The 20,326-nt window shown below is 36.7% G+C and overlaps 1 protein-coding gene across 4 annotated transcripts in view; it reads left to right on the top strand.

Moving 5' to 3' along the window:
* kdrl (kinase insert domain receptor like) overlaps positions 1-20,326 on the top strand; it is a 63,038-nt gene that overhangs the window by 13,804 nt on the left and 28,908 nt on the right. For 3 of the 4 annotated variants that reach the window (XR_015506936.1, NM_131472.1, XM_087280919.1), the window contains 15 exon segments: positions 1,501-1,697; positions 4,795-4,919; positions 6,087-6,249; positions 6,397-6,533; positions 6,673-6,844; positions 6,923-7,040; positions 7,185-7,354; positions 9,574-9,730; positions 11,154-11,265; positions 14,971-15,079; positions 17,034-17,321; positions 17,785-17,931; positions 18,103-18,231; positions 19,350-19,456; positions 20,035-20,170. Coding sequence is in view for 3 of the 4 variants with exons in the window: in NM_131472.1 (NP_571547.1) it covers positions 1,501-1,697; positions 4,795-4,919; positions 6,087-6,249; positions 6,397-6,533; positions 6,673-6,844; positions 6,923-7,040; positions 7,185-7,354; positions 9,574-9,730; positions 11,154-11,265; positions 14,971-15,079; positions 17,034-17,321; positions 17,785-17,931; positions 18,103-18,231; positions 19,350-19,456; positions 20,035-20,170 (2,267 nt within the window). In the remaining variant the exon portion in view is untranslated. 4 annotated transcript variants of the gene reach the window in all.

The raw sequence follows: 20,326 nt of genomic DNA, 5'->3' as shown, positions 1-20,326 counted from the left end.
GATCAGCAGTTTTTGAAATACTCAAATCAGCCCGTCTGACACCAACAACCTTGCCACGTTCACAGTCCCCTAAATCAACTTTCATCCCCATTCTAATGCTCGGTTTGAACTGCAGCAGATCGTCTTGACCATGTCTACATGCCTAAATGCATTAAGTTGCTGCCATGTGATTACCTGATTAGAAATTTGCGAGCAGTTGGACAGGTGTACATAATAAAGTGGCTAGTGAGTGTATGTGCAAGGTTAAAATATGTAAATTTTACAAAAGTTATGCTGTAAGCACTTCAATATTCAGACTGAAAAAAGTAAAAAAAATGCACTTGGTAAAACCACACTCTGACAACAGTTTTCAAATACCACATTTTTACATTTTTCTGTCAAATCTCAAACATGTGCTGATATCACACCATCATCCTTCAAAAATAAACTCATCTGCTTTTGTTTTGACATGAGATAAGGGCCTAACAAGAAAAGCAGTATAGGCCCAAAATATCCAATTATTGGAGAGAAAAGTGGACTAAGAGGCTTCTGAAACATACACAGTATTCCGAGAGATCATTGCACACTATTGTAGTCATGCCAGGAATGCTGACTCTGAAGAAGCTTGACTAATGTAATGCTTCCCTACAAGGCCATGTGTGAGCCAAAAGCTGATACTGTCTTTGGCTCTGGACAGAGATTTGAGACTGAAGTTGCATGACCCATCAGTCTGGTGGCAGCAGTGCTGGTATGTGAGATATGTCTGATTCTCCACTGGGATTCTCTGTTTAATGTTCCCTTGGTAAAGCAAACATGTCATTTAGACACTTTATTCACTAAACACCTGTTCCCATGTGAAAGTCGGACACTAGCTTCACATGTAAAATGTTCCAAAATAAACAGAATATCCTGGGAATATTGAATAGGAATCTGATGTGAATCACAAGTGGTTTTTTTCACTCATTCGCAATTCTTCTGCTTAGTCCGTGGTTAATCAGGGGTAACCACAGCACTGGGAATTACCCATATGCTCTTTCATTTACAAATATATACATTAATTCACAATGTCCAATTAAGTTTGCCCAATTCACCTATACCACATGTTTATTGGACTGTGGGTGAAACCGGAGCACCTGGAGGAAACCCACACAAACATGGGTAGAACATGCAAACTCCACACTGTGACAGTGCTAACCACTTAACCTTAGAACTAACCCAGTGATTTTATTATCAGTTGAGGAACTATTGGTTTTAAACAGATTTTTAAACCCTTATTAATAGTTATGAAGTGCTACTTAGTATGTCAATCAAAATCACCTGAACTTGATTTGTTTAGGTAACTTTTATGGTTGTGTTTGTAATTTGTAAACTAAAAATAGCTGCTGGATGTGTTTGTGTGTGGTTTCTGGTAAGTTTCATGATTTTGTCATTTAGTTCTGTAAATTATGTCATGAATAAATGTTTTTTTTTTTATTGTTTTGTTTATAAGTGATGTTTTGTTTTTGTTGTGACTTCCAATAGAGGATCAACTGCACTGCACTGGAGGCTGGCTAGCAGAAATGTGTCATCGGTACGCATTGAGTCGTGTGAGGAGAGACTGCACAAGCACTGCAGCAAGCTAGTCATACACAACTTGAGGCACAACGACACTGGCATCTACTCATGCAGTCACAAGAAGTCCAGCGATCATGAAGTGTCCACATATGTTTTTGTTAAAGGTAAGATTTTAGGAATACTAACATTTTTAGCACTGACCCAAAATAGTTTCTTCTTATAAAGATTCCTGTTGGTAAACAGCTCAAAGGGCTATTTCAATCTGATGAAAGAGACTTTTTGATATAATACGAATAGTATCAAAGTATTTTTGACTGGTCTTATTCCAGGTTTGAACCTTGTAGGGAATAATTAGTCTTAAATTAATTGGTCTTAATCCTATAACTATTTACTGACTCGCTTGAACAACATTGGCTTTCTTTTCTTTAAAAAGCTGTCTCCAAGTTTGTCTACAAATAATAATACCTGATAATTTGGTGTATGCACACTTAAATTAAAGAGAACCTGTTGTAGTTTACCGGTAGTTCTGTTATCACAGTTCAGTTGGGTACGTGAGAATGCTGTTGTTTATTAGTGTCTTGGTGTGCACCCATGAAATGAGTCCTACCTGTATGACAAGATGGGTTTAGCACCTCCAAAGAAAAAGAGTCATTCTGGCACTGTTTTGACTCATATACCCATTTTATAAGCTATTTACAAGTACTCAGCTGATTAAAATACAGATATGCACACACAGAGAGAATGAATATTAGCACACAGCATTGCTTTGATGCTTGGCAAGTTCGGTTTTAAAATGTACATCCCAATAAAATCCAGATTTTTATATATATATATATATATATATATATATATATATATATATATATATGTGTGTGTGTGTGTGTGTGTGTGTGTGTGTGTGTGTGTGTGTGTGTGTGTGTGTGTGTGTGTGTGTGTGTGTGTGTGTGTATGAATTTATATATATCTCCCAAATCCATGGGTAAAAGCAGAATTTTTCTGTTTTGGTATGGATCAGACAGACCATAAGAACTGAACTACAAACACACTCCTAAAGAAAAGACAAAGGCTGTTCTGTATTTTTGGCATAATTTTGTAAATATGTGCAATTCTTACTAAATTACTAATAAAATATTAATTGTTACAGTACCTTCCCATCTTAGGCCAAGTCCTTTTGTTTTGCCCAGAAGTGTACATCATAGATTTTGGTTTCTCAACTGGATGAATAAAGAGGCCACTGCATTTTTCTTTTTCTAATTATGTGCCAGAAGAGAAATTTGAGGTCTCTATTTAAAATGGGGCTTGGAACTACTCCAAGAAATAAATGAAGTAATGGCTTCACCTCATTGTAGACCTCACTAAAGCTACAACAAAACCTTAGACCAGTTAGCAAGGCAATGGAGCTAGCAGTTATGCAGCTAGACAGCGCTCAATTAAAAGATTTGAATCCCTGAGAAGTGGACCGTGTCTGCAAGACAGAACCTAGCTGTCACAACACTTGGAAATAGAAAATCAGTGACACAAAAAGGAAACCTTTTATATTAAGCTGATGTCTATAGAGGTTGAAACGGAGTTGGATTGTTCTGGAAGGCTAGGTTTTGATAATTTCCTGTTTGGCGTGCTACTTAGAGTCTTCCTGTGCCTCACAACAACTGTTTAAGCGGTTAAAAGTTTTAAGGAAGTGCAATAAGGGTTTTTCTGAAGTACTTTAAGTAGCTTTTTATTATTTAATTTGAGTAGTTTTATTCAGCAATAAATTAGTAAATCATAAGTTACATTAAAGACATTTATAATGTTGCAAAAGTTGAATAAATAAAGCATCAGATTAAGCAAAGAATCTGTGTTTTTTATATAGAAATGTCTTATAAAAATGTCAAATAAGTTTTATTAAAAGGAAAAGAAAAGTATTCTCTGTTGTACATATTTTGTCCACAAATAAAATAGGCAAAGCAAACAAAAAAATAAAAGAAAAAACAATATGAAAATCATAATAATAAATATAAAACTCACCTACATAACAAGCCAACTTGTTTACGAAGACCTATTTGAACAACAGAGTATGATGACAAAGCATATTAAAACATTACTAAAATGATGTAATATTCCACAGAGTTTTTTTTTTTTCAAGCAATATCTAATTCGCTCCTAATCTAATAATTCTCCAATCCACAGTGTACATGTAGAGTCCTTTTTTTTTTACAAAACAGTAGCAGTAGCTTCTTGGCAGTTTTTAAACAGTATGAGAGCAATTTATATTGCGTATTTGACAATCAAATGCATTTGTTCAGAGAATCCCAGAATTAAAAGCGTTGGATCCAGTCATAATTGCAACTTCAACATCTCAAGAGAGCACTTCAAAAATTCCATTTCAATAATTCTCTATCTTAGATAAAAAATGTTTCATGAATACTATCATCGATCATATGTCGGCTACTATGTTGCAAAAGTCGAATAAATCAAACTAAATAAAACATCAGATTAATCAAAGAATCTGTTTTTATATAGACATTTCTTATAAAAAAATGTTTCTTGAACACTTTCATAAACAGTTGCAAAAAGTCAGTTTTGTTTTTGCATGAATACATTTTCTTTAATTTCTTTATTTTTAATATAGGAACATTTCTGCTTTTACAGTATTTTGATGGGTCTTGGTGCAAGCATAATTTTATTTATTTATTTTTTTCAAAAACATTTGTTAGAATCTGATCATAAAATTTTTAATGGTAATGTATGTCCCAAAAAGAACTGATCTGTGATAACTTTAGCTGTGAAAATGACAACAAAGCTCACCAAGTATTTGGCTCAGCAGCTGTTTTATTTAGCAGACCTCCTCCTCTGAAGCCTGCTGCACTTACAGCCATTTTAATACCTGATAGTCCCCTGGTTCCTCTCACTACGCAATTCCAATGTTTACGCGAGATAAATTTGTTTAAAAAACATATTTTATTACATGGACACTGTCAGCACACACAAGATCTTGTTTGTTTAATCACGCCAATCTCACAGCATTGCTGTACAGTAACATCTCCTCCTGCCAAGCTGTTTCAGTTTCTTTATCCAGCGGCTTGTGTCAAGTTTGCTGTTTAAAAAGAAAAGTGATCTGACTTTATCTGGAATGTTTAATTAATCCAGGTCTGCATCGCTTAAAGTCTAGAATTCACAATTCAATAACAGTCCAGGAAATTTCACGAAGCTCTGTTTTTGTGATTCGTATATAAATTTGAACTCACTGTATTTTTGTCTTGTGTTATATTTAAATCACAGATCCCCATCATCCATTTGTGGAGGCTTACAGTTTACCACATCCGCTTTTTGCATATCGAAATGATCCATATTTTGTGGTCCCCTGTAGAACAACATACCCAAACCAAAACGTTATCCTTGAGACGGTAAGTATTTTATGTTAGCAACACTGTATTTGAACTCACTGAACATAAATATATTCACATATAATTTAAGGCTGCATTTGGTGAAGATGAATGTTTTACCTGCTTTTTGTGGCTTGGGAACCATGGCATGAAAAACTGTTTTGTATGATCTGACATTGAAGAATGCTTTGGACCTTGAGCGTCTCAGAGGTTCTCACACCCATCCAAAAGCCTAAGCCTACATATATAGATAGAGACAGTGTGCCATATGCTCAGGGAAGCTCAAGGAGGCTCGGGAGTCACTCTGTCTGCTTCCTGTAAGAACAGGAAGGTAGTTTTGTGCTGTTGTTTTTCACTCAAAATAGAAGCTTAGGCTATAAATAAAACATCTTTTTTATGCATCATGTCCAGGAAGACCAGGGAAAAAATAGTCCAGCTTACCTGTTTTTTTGTTTGTTTGTTTTTTAAGTTTATTTTATTATTTTATTATTTAATTTTATTTATTTTATTTAATTTTATTTATTTTTAATTAATTTATAATTTTTTTATTTTATTTAATTTTTATGTCATTGTATTTATTTTATTTTTTTATTATGCTATTTTATTTATTTATTTATTTATTATTTTTATGCTATTTTATTTCATTTATATGTTATTTTTCTTTCTTTCTTTATTATATTATATTTTTACGCTATTTTATTTATTTATTTTATTTTATTGTTATTTGATTTATTTTTTATGCAATTTTATTCATTTCATTTTATTTTATATAACATCAGATTGGCCATCAAGTTTGCTTTTAACAACCACTTAGGTCATATCAAGATCTACAGTATAGATTAATATCTATAGATTAGATCTATAGATTAGTGTGTTTTCTACAGTGGCCATGTAACAGGCCTATGGTCATTTCTTACTGTTCTTTGCCATGGATAAACACTTCTAAGCCAGATGGCACAGATAGTTATGTGACCTTCCTGCCATTGGAAGATGTGTGGCATTCGTCCTTCCTGTATCCTTCCTTCCCTTCTTTTCTAGCAGGGCACTTGGACTCAGAACAAACAAAAGAAGCAAAATAGTGTATACAGTTGACTTGGTTCTGTTTTGCTCATTACTGGATTGTCTAGTAATCATCAGCCATTAAAGCTTCACACAATAAAGTTATATGAAATCTCTCTTGTTTTGCAGCAGATGAATCCTATGGCAGATGATGTTAAAAGAGGGGTACAGTGGGATCCAAAAAAAGGTTTCACGGTCCCTTTAAAACCTTATGACAGCTACCATCTAATTACATGCTTGACCAGGGTGGATAACGCAGAATTTTCATCAGTCTACCTACTTAAAAGGCTAAGTAAGTCATTTTAATTGCTAAAATGCATAGCTAAAAAAGGTAATCGCTTAACAGTACGAGGAAAATCCTAGTTATGCAATCACATTGTAAATTTACAAAAGCTTTTTTTATGATGTAACCTGAATTAATGTACTTTTCTCTTTGTAGCAATGGAAATTAAAAATCTTGCCATCGAACCAGAAAGACCAAGAGTACTGGTCGGTGACACCCTCATCCTCAACTGCTCTGCAGAGACCACTTACAATGGCAGGATTCACTTTGAGTGGGAGTTTCATAAGGAGCGGGTGAGTAACTGAGAGCCTTTCTAAAGATGCAGAGTTTTAACTAGATGACTACACTACACGTTCATCAGTCATCTGATTTGAAATTGATTCAAATCAGTTTTGTAAGACTTGATCTGATATTAATCCTCTGTGTTTGCAGATCAATCGTACTCACCATTTTAGCACCACACCGGTCCAACTTGCCCAGATTATGGTGATGTCTAAAGCATTAATCGTGCCTAATGTGACAATGGAGGACAAGGGCACATACACGTGCACAGGATCAATTGAATTTAAAAAGCTTCAAATGTCAACCAAAGTTATTGTTTATGGTGAGGATGTTGTGACACTGCAATAACACACTGTTGCTATCAGTTTAAATGGATTTTAATAGATTTTTCTCTCTACAGAACATCCATTCCTCAATGTTACTCATAATAAACGTAAATTCACCTCTACTGTAGAAGGTAGAAGGGTGCAGTTTGAGCCTCGGGTCAATGCTGTTCCTGCGCCCGACAGAGTCTTGTGGTAAGTTTGTGCTTTGCATTATAAGAGCAAAAGATATGACTAAGAAACCACAACAAGGATTCATGCAAAATATGTTGTCATGCATAAGCAGCTAACAGTAATCGATTTAGATTTATCATATCATTTTGCTGTCAATTTTTATAGGTATAAAGATGGAGTGGCCATTTCTGAAAATTCCACATGTTACGAAACTGCAGGCTACAACCTGACCATAAAACAAGTGAGGCAGAAGGATGCTGGGATTTTCACTATCGCTCTGTCAAACCAGGAGAGGGGTCTCTACAGAAACATCAGTTACAAGCTTGAAGTCAGAGGTAATGCCGTGAAAAACAATATGAACAGCACATCATGGAATATAGATTACCAGTCTCTTGTGTCAAAAACAGTTCCTGGAGTGCCGAGCTCTGCATAGTTTAGTTTGTACCCTGCTTTACCACACTTACCTGTAGCCTTCAAACAAGCCTGAAGGATTTATTTGATCAGGTGTGTTTAAGGTTAAAACTAAATCATGCAGCTCTCCAGGAATTGGATTTAACACATTTAAGTTTAATAGAGATGCCATAACTAAACACTAATAATCATTAATGGATTTCTGAAATGTTCAACTATTGTTTGTTTGCTCTTTGAATTTTGTTTTATACTTTAAAAACCATGACATATTCGTTTATCTGTACTTCAGTTTGTATTTTATATCTTAAAGCTATATATTTCAATATTTCCTTCCATCAGCAAACTTTCATATTGCTTTAAATTTGAACACAGTTTTAAGCAAATATGCGGACTATAATCATTTGAGAAATTGAGAAATCAAAATAGAAATAATTAATTTAGGGCGAGGTAATGGCGCAGTAGGTAGTGCTGTCGCTTGACAGCAAGAAGGTCGCTGGGTCGCTGGTTCGAACCTTGGCTTAGTTGGGGTTTCTGTGTTCTCCTTGCCTTTGCGTGGATTTCCTCCGGGTGCTCCGGTTTCCCCCACAGTCAAAAAACATGTGGTACAGGTGAATTGGGTAGGCTAAATTGTCCGTAGTGTATGAGAGTGTGTGTGAATGTGTGTGTGGATGTTTCCCAAGAGATTGTGAGCTGGAAGGGCATCCGCTGCGTAAAAACTTGCTGGATAAGTTGGCGGTTCATTCCGCTGTGGCAACCCCGGATTAATAAAGGGACTAAGCCGACAAGAAAATGAATGAATGAATGAAATAATTAATTTATTTATTATATGCGAGCAAACCCAGTGAAATTCATTCATTCATTCATACAGCTTATCAGGGGTTGCTACAACGGAATAAACCGCCAACCATTCCAGCATATGATTTATCCATCAAATGCCTTCTAACTGCATCCCTTCACACTCATTCACACTCATTCACTCACACACACACACACACACACACACACACACACACACACACACACACACACACACACACAGACACACAGACACTCATACACTCAGAGCAACTGAAGGAAATCCCCATAAACATGCAGAACATGCAGACTCCACACAGAGACACCAACTGGTCCAGCCGCGACTCGAACCAGCAACCTTCTTGCTGTGAGGTGACAGTGCTAACCACTGAGCCACTGTGCCACTGTGAAAAAATTCTTTACCATTTTTTTATTATGTTGAACATGGGAACTCACAGAACATATCACAGGAAGTAAGAGAACTGGTGAGCCAGCCTGTTAACTATTTTGCTTTTCTCATCTCTGGTATGTGGTGTCAGAGCTGAGATTATAGCAATGTGCTGCCCAGATTTACCCTCACATTTTGGAAACCTGCCACTCCAAAGTTGTTCACAAGTAGGGTTTTGTTTTGATTCATTTTCCTTCGGCTTAGTCCCTTTAGTTCAGTGGAATGAACCAGCAACTTATCCAGCATATTTTTACACAGCAGAATAATTGCTCTTCCAGCTGCAACCCAGTACTGGGAAACACTTTTATTCGTTTATTCATTCAATTCACCTATAGCGCATGTCATGGACTGTGGGGGAAATTGGAGCACCCAGAGGAAACCCTCGTGAACATGGGGAGAACATGCAAACTCCACACAGAAAGGCTAATTGACCCAGCCGGGGCTCAGACCAGCGACCTTCATGCTGTGAGGTGACAGTGCTAACCACTGAGCCATCATGTCGCTTCTGGTCTAATATAAAATATTTATTTCAATGCTTTTCTGTCCTCAACCTGAACTCCAGTAAATGACATCATTACAGACCCAAAAGCAAAACCTAGGTCAAAAACAACAGAAACAGCATTCATCGATTTCTGGTTGCAATTAAGAAACTATTTTAGGCATCATTCATCGAATGCTGAAATATTCAAACTTGATGTTTCTTGAGAACAGATGCACTGCTTTAATGGTCAGTAAAAGCAATAGTGCTCTTATTCTTCTTAACGTTTGTGTAAACATGAATATTCCTACTTATCCTAATTGGAGTTATAAGATGAATTTTTTTTAAATGATGTGTGAATGATCTGTATTATTACCTGAGACTGACTATTTAAAATACTAATGTTCTGTATATGCACACAGTGAAGCCAAAGATCTTTGAAGAGGATGTGGCTCCAGCAGGTCCCCAGACCTTCAGATATGACCAGAGGCACAAGCTCACCTGCACTGCATTTGGTATTCCCATGCCGAACATTACCTGGTTTTGGCAGCCGTGTGACCCCAGTGCTAATCTTACAGAGTAGGTCAATCAATGTTCACATTTACTGTTTATTTTCTGATTTCATATGCTAGATCTAATTGGTATTCTAACAGATAAAGATTGTACAACTTATAAACAAAGGAAATTGTGTCAACGCAGAAATATGGGGTGTTTATTCTTGTAATTTCCACAAATTTGGGTTTGTGGCTCCATAAACAGTTGTCATACTCCTGCATAGCAGATGTCATTTCTTGCTGAGGTGTTAACATAAATGATGAAGGCTGGCTTTTACCCACAGCTCTCATTATTCAAGTGATCTGCATCCGTTTCCTTGACACGGGTCCAAAATAAAGTATGCTTATCGATGAAAAATAGCCCCAGAGCTACGTTTTGCAGTTATTGGCTCTGTAAATGCAAGGACAATTTATTAGTTTCATTCCCCAAGCTTGGATTGTGCTGAAAGCAAGAGTATCCCTGCGTAAATGCCAGGCTTTTAGTGAACTTTTATGACCGCTGCAGATGTCCCCTAAACTAGTGTGTCATGACAAGAGTTTCTCGTAATTGAGAGTAATTATTTGTCGAAGAGTGCTGCCAAATTTGCGACAAAAATACTTCAGGCTTTGTACCACAGTGCCAAAATACCACTTTGGCTGTTTGAAATATAATCAGCGATGGCAGCAAACACAACAGCTCATAATATAGATGGTGAGAAGACCTGATTTTCAACAGGGAGCATTTGAGGTTAATTGCAATGCACTAGTTAGAAGAAAACCATTCTACTTTTATTTTACCTATTTGAAATAAATATTTTTTTTGTAGCAGCAACTAAAAGAGAAACTGGACACATTTTTTGATAGTTTGGGGAGTGAATCCCCTATTTGGTCATATTTTAGATGAGATGTGTACATAGCCATTAAGTGTCCATTAAATCAGTGTTTTGTTGGAAGGGTCCAGCATTAGAGATCTCAGTATTGCGCTCATGAAGGTGATCTCTCTGAGGTCTTCTTAATCAAGGAGCAGTAAGAAGTTATCAGTTGTCCCTTGTTGACCATGGAGGTCTGGGATCAGCCTTATCTCAGCCGTCCAGAGTGTGGGGGTGTTTCCTTTGAACAGTGACGCATGATTCAGCCCTTCCTGTCACGCTGTGGTTTCCTCTCCAACCTCGACTCTCATTAATCCAATTGTTCCTCCACTCAGATTGATGCAAAACAGGTCTTGCTGTCCTGTGGATTCAAGGCATAAAACACATGATTTGCTGTACATGGTGTTCAAATTCAGGAAAAAAAATCATCATGGTCTGTGAAGCTTTGTCTTCAGTGGCAAAATATAAATGTATCTGAACGACATTAATTTACTCATTGCTCAAAAGTTTGCTTTTTTTTTTCAAAAGAAAGACTCATTTTCTGTTTGACTATCATGATTTCTCTAAATGTTCATCTATTCTTCTTTTTTTGTCTGGTAGATGCAAACTTTACACTGATCCTCTTCCCATTGAAAACGTTGATGACCATTTTCCTCAAAATCCGATAAAGGATGTAAACAGCAAGGTTGGATTGTTAAAAAGTAAAAACCGGGTATGTATTATGTGCATTATTTTATCATTTATTAGTAAAAGTTTCTGCCCTCAAAGATGTACTTAGTATTTTCCCCTATTAGTTGTGTTTATACATTCAAGAGTTTAAGCTTGTTTGGTAATAATCCTTAATCATTGGTAATAATTCTCGAGCCTTGGGCTCCCTTCCATTCACAGGAAGAGAGGGGAGTTTGAGCTCAGGTAGATCTCGATGAACTCCCCTGACTAATGACAAATATAAGGATGGCTAGGGAGAGTTATACGGCTTGCTAAGTCATGTCAATTTGGTATGTTTAATTTACTTAGGTTGCGTATTTTTTGGACTGTGGAAAGAAACTGGAGAACCAGAGGAAAATCCCCCACAAGCATGGGGAGAACGAGCAAACTCTGCACAGAAATGTTGACTGGTTTAGTAGGTTCTTTAACCTGAGACATTGCTGTGAGACAACAGTGCTAATAACTGGGCTGCCGTGTCTCCCAATCTAGAAAAGAGAGGGAGTAGGGGTGGGTTGGGGGGATTCTTCAAAATGAAGATACTGAGATAAGAAACTCTGGTTATTTATAGCAGGTTAGAAATAATTTGATTGGTGAATCTATTGTAGGCTAATGCGGGACTAGACGTGGACAATCAAAAGCATGTGTTCCTGCATGTGAATCAGTAGTTTCGACTGATCGAGTGATGCTATTGTTGCATCTCTAAGTGTCACTGTATTATGATAATGTCTAGAAGACCTAAAAAATGTCTGCCATACTGACACCATAAAAAAGCACTACTTACTGCGCCACTGCGTTGCAAGACAAGGTTTTAAAACCACTAAAATGTAATTATATATTATGTAAGTATACTGTTATTTTTGTATTTACATTTTTTTATGAAAAAAGTATCTCCAGCAGAACAAAGTATACAAAGATGCCGTTTTAAATGATAATGAAATCAGTGTTTTTGAAACTTATAAAGACAGCAGAAGTCAATGATTCATTTTAACTATTTAGCCTGACATGTTTACTGCTCCAAAATTGTGGTAAAGGGGAAAAATGTATGTTTTTTACCCAGACATTTAATAAGAATGTATTTTGGAGCATTATTCAAAATACAGTGTAACTGTGGTATTTTTATCCAAGGTTATCATACCGTCAGAATCTTATGCCGGCCCATGCCTGGTTGTGGGCATACCAAGTTTAAGTCCTGACTTGTGGACCTTTCTTAATCCTATCCCTCTCTCTTTCACCTATGTGAAACTTCCTGTCATCACTCTGTCCTGTCAGAATAAACGCAAAAATGCACTGTAAACTGACTATAAATGACTGTAGACTGTAAATAGAATAATTAATTGTAAAATTATTAGTTTAATGCTTGCAAGTCACTCATAAAACCAAAGCTTTTACATAACATCGAATCTAGGTTGCTAATCCAGATTAATGATTCATGCAGCCTTATTTTGGAGCAAAATAATTTACCTCAAAATACTGCAGGCAGCTTATAATTTCATGCAAGAAAATGCTGATTTGTAGAGAAGAGAAGAATCATAGGAATCAAAATCGGATGTACTGCATACATCTGTCTTCCATTTAAAACTCATAACTTCCATTGAACATTCACTGAACCAAATTGCCCTTCTAGAAACATTTTGAGAAAACTGATCTCAATATAATAAAAAAAACTTCAAAGAGGCAACAATCTGTGTTATGTTTCAATTGTGCTGCCTCGGTAGTCTTTTTGGCTAAAGTGCCAACAGATTTGTGAGGAATGGCATTCATTGTGCACATGCGAGTGACCATGTGTGTGTTCTCTCTAATAGCTGAGGCTCATTTAGCTCTGCTGTGAATTATATCACGCTTCAGTCACCTTCAGTGGAGAACAGAGGCCAGTAAACAGGGCAGCTGCTGCTTTGAGTGGTGCCTCAGGGCACAGTTTATACTGATATATCAGTCAATTGCAATGAAGCCAGTAAAATCATCATAAACAGAAGTTTCTCCCAGGACTGTTCATGCACTGAATGTTGATTGTTTGGCGCTTGTTTTTAAACACATAAGATGACTTTGAACACGCACAGGGCAGTCATTGCAGTCCCTTCAAATCTTAAAAAAAAGTAAGCTTTGCAGACACCAAGTTCACCAAGTGCCTAATTTAATTTGACCTTATCACCCCGGGAATGAATCCCCACTTCTAGATTGAGTGTAGTTGCTGTCAAAGCTCTTATATCTGTCACTCTGTCATCCTTTGCATGTGCTGCCAAATGTTACAGTGAACACTGCCGACATTATGGAAAACATCCCAGGAGTCCTTATTACTGAAACCACTCAACCTAAACCTAATGAAGCGCAGGTTTTCATTTTTAGCATTCCTCTACACTTCATTGTGACTGTACTTTGAGGTCAAGCATGCATGCAACTGCAATAAACCAAATGCAAACCATCAGCTCTAAGCTATGAATGATTTTAAGTCACAATCACAAAGTATAAACTATAGTCTGGTGCAGTATAAAGAAATATGCTTTTTCTCACAGCGAGATTTATGCGACACGGTATATTCTCACAGTAGGAATGTCATTTAAAACCAATCATGCCTAGCCTCCCTTGTGCAAGGAGGTCCGCTCTCACTACGGAATAGGTGTAAATTTTGAGGTTAGCTGCATTTACAGGCTCTTGTGACAAATAGATGATGCTTGGCAGGGGTAAAGCACAGTGGTCAGTGATAACAAGGCCTGTTTAAAAGGGTTGGATTTGTTTAGAGCGAATTCCTTTCTGTCACCTCATATAAATTTTCCAGCTCTGTGAACAACAGGCTGGTATGGTCCATCTCAAATGGTGCCTTTTAACCATAGAATGAGAAATGGCCACTTAAAGACAAAGTAGGAAGGTCACTCTAAATTGCTGACAAGGTCATCAGAGAAATGATTAGAAAAGCTTGATGTACTTTAATGTGTAATGTCATTACAGGTTGAGCCTGGTGAACATTGTGTTGATCAATTGAATTTCAGACCAATATTTCAATGCCTAGTTAAAATAGATTGGTAAGGCAAATAGATGGAAACATGCCTGCTTTCTCATGTATATTTTTGTGCAGTGTGCCAATTAAAAAAATCGGCTTCATGTAAGACTAAACAACGACATGCCATTGCACTACATCAGCTCCACAGATTTACATTAACCAAACTCCACACCTCATTTCAGTCTGTTCAACAGTATAACGTTGTGTACAAGAGAAATTCTAAGCTTTGTAAAAAATTCTTTTGCATTAAATATGAGTGTTGTACATCTTTACAAACTAAAACAGAAAAACAATTAAAATACCTGTTGTTCAGAGCCAACGCTGTATTTCTTCAGTTTCAAATAAGTCTTATAAACAGTCTGTGAACCCCAGGAAGTAAACTGATAAATGGGTATATTGCTCCAGAAATACACCCAGAGTGTTTCATACCTTTGATGTGACGGCCAAGAAAACAGATGTAGTTTGAAACTGAAAACAGAGCCCAGTAATCTGGTCTCGTGCCAAAAACCTGCATCATTATTATGTCTACTTAGGCTATTAATGAGTTCCAGTTGAATGGTAACAATATTAAGCCTGGCATTTTAAATGTGTATGAGGAAATTACATGGGACGTGGACATGCCTTCTGTGATTTATGAGATGTGAAAAGTTGTGTTATTACGGGTTAAAGAATATTTTGATTAACACTTCTAATAATCTTTTCTCATCCTCTTAGACTATAAGTACCCTGGTGGTGAAAACAGCTAATGTGTCTGGGGTATACTCCTGTACAGCAAGGAATGAACTTGGCAACCGGACCATGAGAATCCCTTTTTATGTGGATGGTATGTTAGTCATTTTATATGTACTGAACGTTAATGTCACATGTTATTTGTGGTTTTGTGGCATATAGATGGTCTGATTTGATTGATTTGATTGTTTCATAGTAAAAGTATGAGAGGGGTACAGTACGGTGGTCGAGAGCATCTTCATCCCTTTGACAGTACACTTGTTGTAAATTAGTCACAACACAAACAAGTAAAGAAACGCGCAGCAAATTGATCACAACACTTGCAAATATTCACGTAACACAACGGAAATGTTTCTAGTGGATTAAAAAACATGACGGACCCTGCTGAGATATGGATGTGTTATTATGCTGTGACTGTTGCTCAGTAAAGTGATTGGTGGTCTTTGTTTGTATCTCTCGGCCACCTTCGTACAGTGGCGTAGCGGCAATTGTAAAAGTGGGTGACTGCTGTATGTGACATAAAGGTTAAGCATAATCATTTGCTTTTTTTTTTTAAATTAAGGTATAATTCCTTAAAATATTGCTGATCAGTTCCCAAACAGTGCCTTAAAATAGTCAGTTCCCTTTTTTATACAAATTTCACTAGTTAGGGCATAGCAGTAAATATTTAAAAGACTAAAATTTTATAAAGCATACTTAGGCAACAAACGACAGCAGAACCTGATGGACAAATCTTGAAAATTATTTATGGGGGGCATGACAATTATAAGGGTTGGAGAACACGGGTGGAAATATTGGAGATAGGTAAAAAAAAAAAGTGCTAACATGCAAACTCCACACAGAAATGCCCACTGGTCCAGCCAGGACTTAAACCGAAGAGCTTCTCACTGTGTGGCAACAACTGAGCCATTGTGCTGCCCCTTTATTTTCAGATAGAAAATAAATATTTGAACAATTTTCTTGCAACTTTTATGTTTATGGTTGTCACTATACATGATCTGTATGTCAGCTATTCTGAAAGAAATGTTTTTATATATTTAAATGTATATTTTGCATCCTTGATTGTTTCAGCTGTTCAGAGCACTATGTGTTTTATTACATGGTGAATTCTGGCTGACTTCTCGCCTGTCAACTTAAGCTTGTGATTGAGCAGTATTGGTGTTAAAATAAAAGTTCCTCACTCTAGGCAAAAACATGCAAATGTAGTTCCTGTTCTTCTGCTCCACTCTGGATTGGACTCAGGCACTAATATGCCAACTCCTGTTTTAAAATGAATCACTTTTATTTGTCGCTGACCAGGGTCAAATGTTTCTGAAATGAGAAACCCATTCACCCAGTTATGTAATGAAGAGTGTGTCGGCTGTCAGACTTTTCAAAGCTGCTTAGATTAGAATGATGAGAAAAAATGAGCTGCGGTAAACAGCAGCCGTGGTTTGGAGAGGTGTAAAAAATGAGAACTGTGCAATAAAAATGAAGACAGGAGATAAAATGGTGGATGTCAAGTGGCACGTTTCCAGAAAAGAACCAAAAACCCTGGAGAATATTCTGTGCTATGCAAGAGGTGAAGATGACTTTGTGCGCAGGAATGCTGGTCGAAGAGATGAAATAGTAATAACAGCTGTCTCCTCTGGTGGGACGTATATTGCTGTGAATAAACAAGCGTTTCAGTGGTTCCCTTGAGGTCTGGCCTTAGCCTGGTTCCTATTGTAATGCTCCAGGTCAGCCATCGCTGCCGCCATTCGCCAACAACGTGCTTCCAATTAGGAGTGATGAAACAGGAAATAACTGCAAATTTGACATTCCTGGCATTGCAGTGTGCGCAGCTTGGCGTTTGTAGTGTTGGCCAGAGAACGACATTGTCTTTCAACAGTACGTCTATAGTGTAGTTTCAGGTCTCTTATGAGCCATATGTTTTGTGAGTTAGTCATGCTTTGTCTGCTTGCCGATTGCAGATTATGCATGAATAGTACACAGTGAATATATTGTGTGTAATGACATGTCAATTCAGCTCCTTCCTTAATTGTCTTATTCTCTTTTATCTTTACTAGATCACCCACAGCCTTTTGAGATTGAGCCCTCCACTGCGGTTGCTGGAGATGACATTACATTGACATGCAGAGGCACAAGATACCTCTACGATAGGCTGACTTGGTATGATCCTCTGGGCCATAAGGTGCCCAAAGATGAAACCACTCTGCGGATTGAGCCCTACACTATATCTTTGTCAATCAAGCTGCCCAATGTTTCCAGAAACCATACACTCGGCTATGAGTGCCAGGCTTTAAACATCAACACCAATAAAGTGGTCAATGTAACATCTGCTTTGACTATTGATGGTGAGTTTTATATATCAAGCGCCGAACAGATTTGTAAACAGAATTGTCTTTATTTAAGCAGCAATCTAAATCATATGACATGAACTAGGACTGATCAGTGAATATGTACATATTTCACTGCATTATTATTATTAGTAGTAGTAGTGGTAGTAGTAGTAGTATTGTTATTGTTGTCGTTATACTTGTAGTATTATATCAGTAGCCTGTAGTTTCTTTATAGCTAGCATTATTTGAATAAAGCAAGGCAATACTAAAGACGATTATTACCTTATATTTATTTATAATAAATTAAAAACATTTTCTAATCCAAGACACATGTCTAATAATTTCTGAAATATTTGATTGAAATATTTTGGCAGCATGGACTAAAACAATGTACTAGTTGTCATGAAATTCTCCCTGGTGCATCAATTACTCACATTTATTGTGTGAACAATGTGCAACTATCCGTTTTCTGACTCAGAGAGGCAAGGGCCCTGGTTAATGCAGAATCTGACCAATCAGGATGTAAACAGCAGCAGCACCCTAACACTGGCCTGCTTGGCGTATGGAGTTCCAGCACCCTTTATCACATGGTACAAAGACAAGACTCCTGTCACAGAGGGACCAGGTGAGACAACATGTATTAATGCGATATTTTATAGTCACTTTAAATGTAGATATGTCATTAGACCTGGGACTGTACCATTTTGTATGGTGTAAATGTTTGATTTTTCAGACCTGGGAGTGTACCATTTTGTATGGTGTAAATGTTTGATTTTTCTTTTAATAATGTTTTCAGGAATCACTCTAAAAGATGATGGCACTCTAATTATTGAAAGGGTGAAGAAGGACGATGAGGGCATTTATGAATGTCGTGCTAGCAATGATGGAGGGGAGGCAAAAACCAGTGCGGTCATTACTGTAGTAGGTGAGTAGTTGAATAAAGACAACCCATTGACCTGCCTTGCTTTCTTTGTTCATCAGTCATGTAATAGAGCATACATTTTGCACTTTACAGACTACATAGAATTCAGAAACCCTTGTTATTAGCACCATGATATTAGTTGTGGTTGATATATAAACTGCAGTCAGCAAATTCATGTTTGCATACGTAATGTATTTGAGACTAGATACTAAATCTTTTTATCTTTCTAAGAATGTAGTTTACATTAGTCAATTTTCTTTGTACTGACTTTAAAGGACAGAATAGTTTTTTGGCTTTTATAACACAGAAGGTTTTCATGTTCTATAACGTATATCTGCTCTTCATTTTATGTCTTTTAGAACTGAAAAAAACTCTCAGAAGCATATGTAAATGTCACATCATTTGATTTTCCTTACTATAATCTTTAACAAAAATCCTTCGCATTTAATATAAGTCTACATGTTTTTATAGACAACAAGGGAGCTAGGGAAAGTCTTTGTTACAGACTGTTCAATATGTGAAAATTTCACTTTTAATCAGCTAATGACTGTACAATTTGTCCTGTTTTGGAACATCCTGTCAGTCATTGTAAAGATGTTTCAAAAACATCAAGCCCTGCTCTCCAAGTTTCCATATAGTAATGTAAACAGGATAAAATAGCCTTTTTTGGCCAAACTTTGAATAACTATCAAGTGAGAACGATGGACTAAGGCTGCCAGAAATACCATGCAAATTCCAGAGTTTTATCATGGGGGCCTGGAAGTTAAAACCAGGGTCCTTGGCTTTCACAAGGGAGTTGACCTCTATGTAGTCTTTGAGGATGTTCATTAATGACTGATAAGACATCTCTTTAAAGACGCAGAGGGTTTGAAAGATGGACTAGCTGAATGAAAAAAAATCTCTACCCTGCACCCCTTAAAACAAACTGTAGCCCTCATTTCAGAATAGGAATTCAGATACTTTTCAATTACTAATTCAATTATCTAACCATTAGGCCAAAACTGCCCCATAACAATAACATGATTATATGGGCAAATAACATTTGTAATTTTTAATCCATTAGAACGTGGTAGATAGTACATATGGTTCTCTCGCTGAAAACATGCTGTTTCTGCACACAGGAGAAGATGGTAAACCAAATATTGAGGTCATCATCTTGGTGTCGACTGGAGCAGCAGCAACATTCCTGTGGATTATGCTCATTCTCTTTATCCGCAAATTAAGAAAGGTAAGCACTTTGCTGTTATTGTACTTAAACTATTTCTCTACATAACTGTCAAAAAGTTTGATGTTTGTAAACTTTTGGTGCTCATCATGACTTTGATGAATTTATTTGATTATAATTTTAAAAATAAAAACAACAGCAGTGTGAAGTAGTAGTATAATAAATAAAATAATTGTATGCATATATACATTTAAAATGGATTTCTATGACAGCAAATCTAAATGGTCAGTATCATTGCACCAGTGTCTTTGATTTGTTGCTCAAGAAACATTTCTTCTTAGTGTCAGTGTTGAAAATAATTGGTTTAAATTTTGTAAATTCTTTCATTTCATAGTTCTTAAGCGTCTTTTTCTAAATAAAAGCATTATTAATCTGTTAAAAAATACAAATCTGTCCGACTTCAAACATTTGAATGAGGACTTTATGTGCTTCTGTCCTCTAGTGCTTATGTAACCGACATTCTTGAGTTGCTCTGCTGTTTTATTTTTCTTGCTCTGACAGTAAGAATTTTCAGCATCGAAACAGCCGTGTACCTACGTAGGAAGAATGACAAAATGCCAATTTTTTTATTATTCTACCAGCCAAGTTCAGCAGATTTGAAGACAGGGTACCTGTCCATCATCATGGATCCTGAACAGATGCCTCTCGATGAGCAGTGTGACCGTCTACCATATGACAGCAACAAATGGGAGTTTCCTCAAGATCGCCTCAGACTCGGTGAGTTCAAAGATCCTTTATATTCAAACTGTTGTTTTTTCTCATTTCAGACCAAAGTTTCTCTTAAAATGCTTTTAACTAAAAAAACACACACACATACACACACACACACACACACACACAAATACAAAGATGCTGCCAAGAGTAAATAACTAT

The sequence above is a fragment of the Danio rerio genome, chromosome 14 (assembly GCF_052040795.2).
Source record: "Danio rerio strain M-AB ecotype USA chromosome 14, GRCz13ab, whole genome shotgun sequence".
NCBI lineage: Eukaryota > Metazoa > Chordata > Actinopteri > Cypriniformes > Danionidae > Danio > Danio rerio.
This window is presented reverse-complemented; position numbering and strand designations above follow the sequence as displayed.